General features: G+C 35.6%; 1 protein-coding gene across 1 annotated transcript; it reads right to left on the bottom strand.

Moving 5' to 3' along the window:
* Nucleotides 1-353: 353 nt before the first annotated feature.
* LOC140745149 (uncharacterized) lies at nt 354-1907 on the bottom strand. Its single transcript, XM_073076920.1, has one exon. It carries the CDS (start codon nt 1869-1871, stop codon nt 354-356), a length of 1518 nt encoding a protein of 505 aa, XP_072933021.1. The 5' UTR covers nt 1872-1907.
* Between the last annotated feature and the right edge of the window lie 1300 nt (nt 1908-3207).

Here is a 3207-nt window from a genome sequence, read left to right as displayed (position 1 = left end):
TTCAATATTTTTTGTATAAAAATATTGTATAGGAGATATAATATTTTTGCATATTGTACGCAATATTAAAATTCTGATTTAGGTGGCTTTACACACAACTTGTTCCACATAGGCTGATTCGCATAATCATGTAGGTATGGTTTCCAATAATATAATCAAATTATATTTTTGTACAACGCCGCTAAAGAAGTTTTCACTTCAATAATTTGTTATCAATATTTTTATACTTTAATTCCATAGAAGAACATTTATTTTCAACAAAACTATAGATATGTATATAAACAACATTCTAAACTAAACTATATATATATTATACACCTAAATAAAAAACTTTATAAAAATACTAACTATAATTAAATATAATAGGCTTCATCCAAATTTTTGTCCTTCGGAAGAGTTCCCAAAACACTGGCGACATTACCCCGCTGAATAGCTAAGCTTATTCTCTGTCCGAGGTAAGCGCCAGCCCTTTGGTCATTGGTGCACTCGATCAATCGCTTGGAAAGATGTTTATAGAAAGATCGAGCGTCAGAACCCCACGGTCCCATTGTCTCCACGCCAAACGGCAAAAATATGTAGTCTCTACTGAGACTTGCATACTTCTGCAGTTTGCGTATCTCAGCGTCGGTAGCCACAACACCAGCTGCCCTTGATGATAACGTAAGATGGGACGGTGCCAGTGTGTCAACACACGTAGCATCCCACACAAGACACCTCCCATTCTTCCACGGTATCAATGTCAAACCGTCAGGCCTCCTGCCATCGTCACGCACAACACCGTTCGGCTCTAATTGAGCCGGTACGTTGACGGTAGCAAGAGCCCTGCGGATGACATCATTCAAGGAAGCGTGGCGCGATTGGCGACCGGCGCTGCGCCGACAAGAGAGACCGTGGTGTCCCAAGTGGTCGACCTGAACTCCACAAGGACAACAATGTGGATGATTTAAAGTTAAACCCAGTCGCAGGCTGACGGCAATAGAAAAAGACGTGTTATCCAAAACCGTACCAAGATTACTCGACGGAATTGCATGTAACCAAAACCCCGACTCTTTAACAGAAACAGCCAGAAGACGAGCACGCTCAGCAGAACATGTACTTGAGTCTAATAAACTAGTATGAGTCTTTCTGCAGAGCGGCTCGTCCCAGAGTCTTTGAACTGTCAAGTCTAAAGGGGGGGATACGCCAGGGCAAGCTTCGGACCACGCGTCCCTAGCCTCCGCACAGTACGAGATTTCTGTACGGCCTAAAGATGCATCTGTAATTTTTTGAAAAAGAGAACTCGTACTGTGAACAGAAGACAGGAAAGCAGGTAAAGCAACCGCTGAAGCTTTCCTGATCCCGAGACCTCCAAAACGTATAGGTAAGGAGGCCTGGGACCAGGATCGATCATCTAAGTTGCAATTTAAAATATTTGATAATGTATCCAAAATTTGAGAATCCAAAAATGACAGTAAATTTAAAAATTTCCAAGCCGGACAACATCTTAAAAAATATGTAAATTTCGGAACGAAAATACAGAATCGAATAATTTGATATGCCATGTGAATTTTGATTTTTCCTAAACGTTCAGAAACAATATCAAATTTTGATAATAGTTCATCGAAAAAAGGTGGAATAGAATCTTCTAATACGGGAGAGCCCAGGAGACGAAGCGATTTTTTATCTACAATTTTTAAATCGGGGGACAATGAATAAAATTTGTTTAAAACTATTTCTCTTTCAGTAGCAGGTAACATTTCCGAAATAAAGAGTTCGCATTTTGAAAAATTTAATTCCAAACCAATTGATTTTAAAGCATTTAAAAGGTAATTAAAATCCTCAAAAACGCCAGTAGCATCGCCTCCTAAAGTCCCGTCATCAAGATACCACATGTTTAATTTGGAATTTAGTTTCGAAATGATAGGATGAATGGCTAAATTAATTCAATTAATTAATTCCTAGTTCTGCTAAACATATTTTTATAAGCAAAAAATATACACTGTGAATTATGGTGATGCTAAACTAAATTAAGTCAAAAATTGCTTGTCAGTAGTCAATCGAAATGGACTGAACAATCTGCTAGATTCGTTTCACTCCGAGACGTCCGTATAACAAATGATCCGAATATACTCAAAAATACGCAGCTAAAGGTTGATTCAAATTCAATCGGTCCGTTATTTTACAATATAAGATTAAATTGAATTATATCACATGTAATAAAAAAGTGTATCAAACTATGTGCGCTATAAAAATGTTTATTAAATATACGAAAAAAAATCTAAGAAAATTATGAAAATACAGTATTTTTCGACAAATATTTAATTAACCCAAAACGAATAAACTCGTGTAATATTGGTCTAAAAATCCCCAGTACGTAGGTACCAATTATTCAAATTCATAACTTATATTTTAACATTAGTTGCAAAACTATCACTAATGGCACAAAGATTATTTTTTCCTAATCAGTTTATCTGCGTCTGCACTTGTGAACAACTACTACCGCGACCGGTTTTAGTGTGAGTTATACTTTACTAACGCTCCTTATTATAACACTATTATCGATTTGGCAAGGTTTAATTCGATCATTATTTCAATCCAGTACAAAATATTATAAGAAATGCGCTTTTTATTTTCCATTCTTTAATTTTGCGTAATGATTTTATTTGTTGCGATGATACTAAAAATATGTCTGGATTTGTGATTAGTCATGGATTATACATACAAAAGCGAAGAATTTTGCACCTTTTATTAACTTTATTTCCGTGTGCAGATTTTAATTGGATATTGGATACGTTGATTCGATTATGGATTTGTTAAAATATCCTGTTCTTCTTTATAAAACCTGGCTTAATATATTATATTTTGTTTTCATATTTGTTGTTTTATTTTATATATCTCAACAAACATGTTTATTTAAGCATCATCTATTTTATCATCAATAAAATATTTTAAAAGGGAATGAGTTTAAGTGTGAATACCCTAAAATGTCAACTATTCTGGAAGGAATCCAAATTTGTCTACTGTAGAAAGCTTGATATAAGGAGAAACTTTGGCAAGTGTCCTCAAAAAGTCGTAGATTGGGGGTCAGACGGGACGTGGCTTCATATGGGACTCTTCTTACCACTGACGGGTAACGAGTAACGATTGATTGTCGTCTGGTGCAGTTCTGGGTTTAATTCTTGGCACCTAATGTTCTGAAAAACTACTGTAATTGATAATTTGTAACCT

This window comes from Epargyreus clarus, unplaced genomic scaffold, assembly GCF_041222505.1.
Source record: "Epargyreus clarus isolate Ecla_fem2 unplaced genomic scaffold, WU_Ecla_fem_2.2 ptg000009l, whole genome shotgun sequence".
NCBI classification, from domain to species: Eukaryota; Metazoa; Arthropoda; class Insecta; order Lepidoptera; family Hesperiidae; genus Epargyreus; species Epargyreus clarus.
The sequence above is the reverse complement of the archived record's forward strand: the minus strand, read 5'-3'. Positions and strand labels throughout refer to the sequence as shown.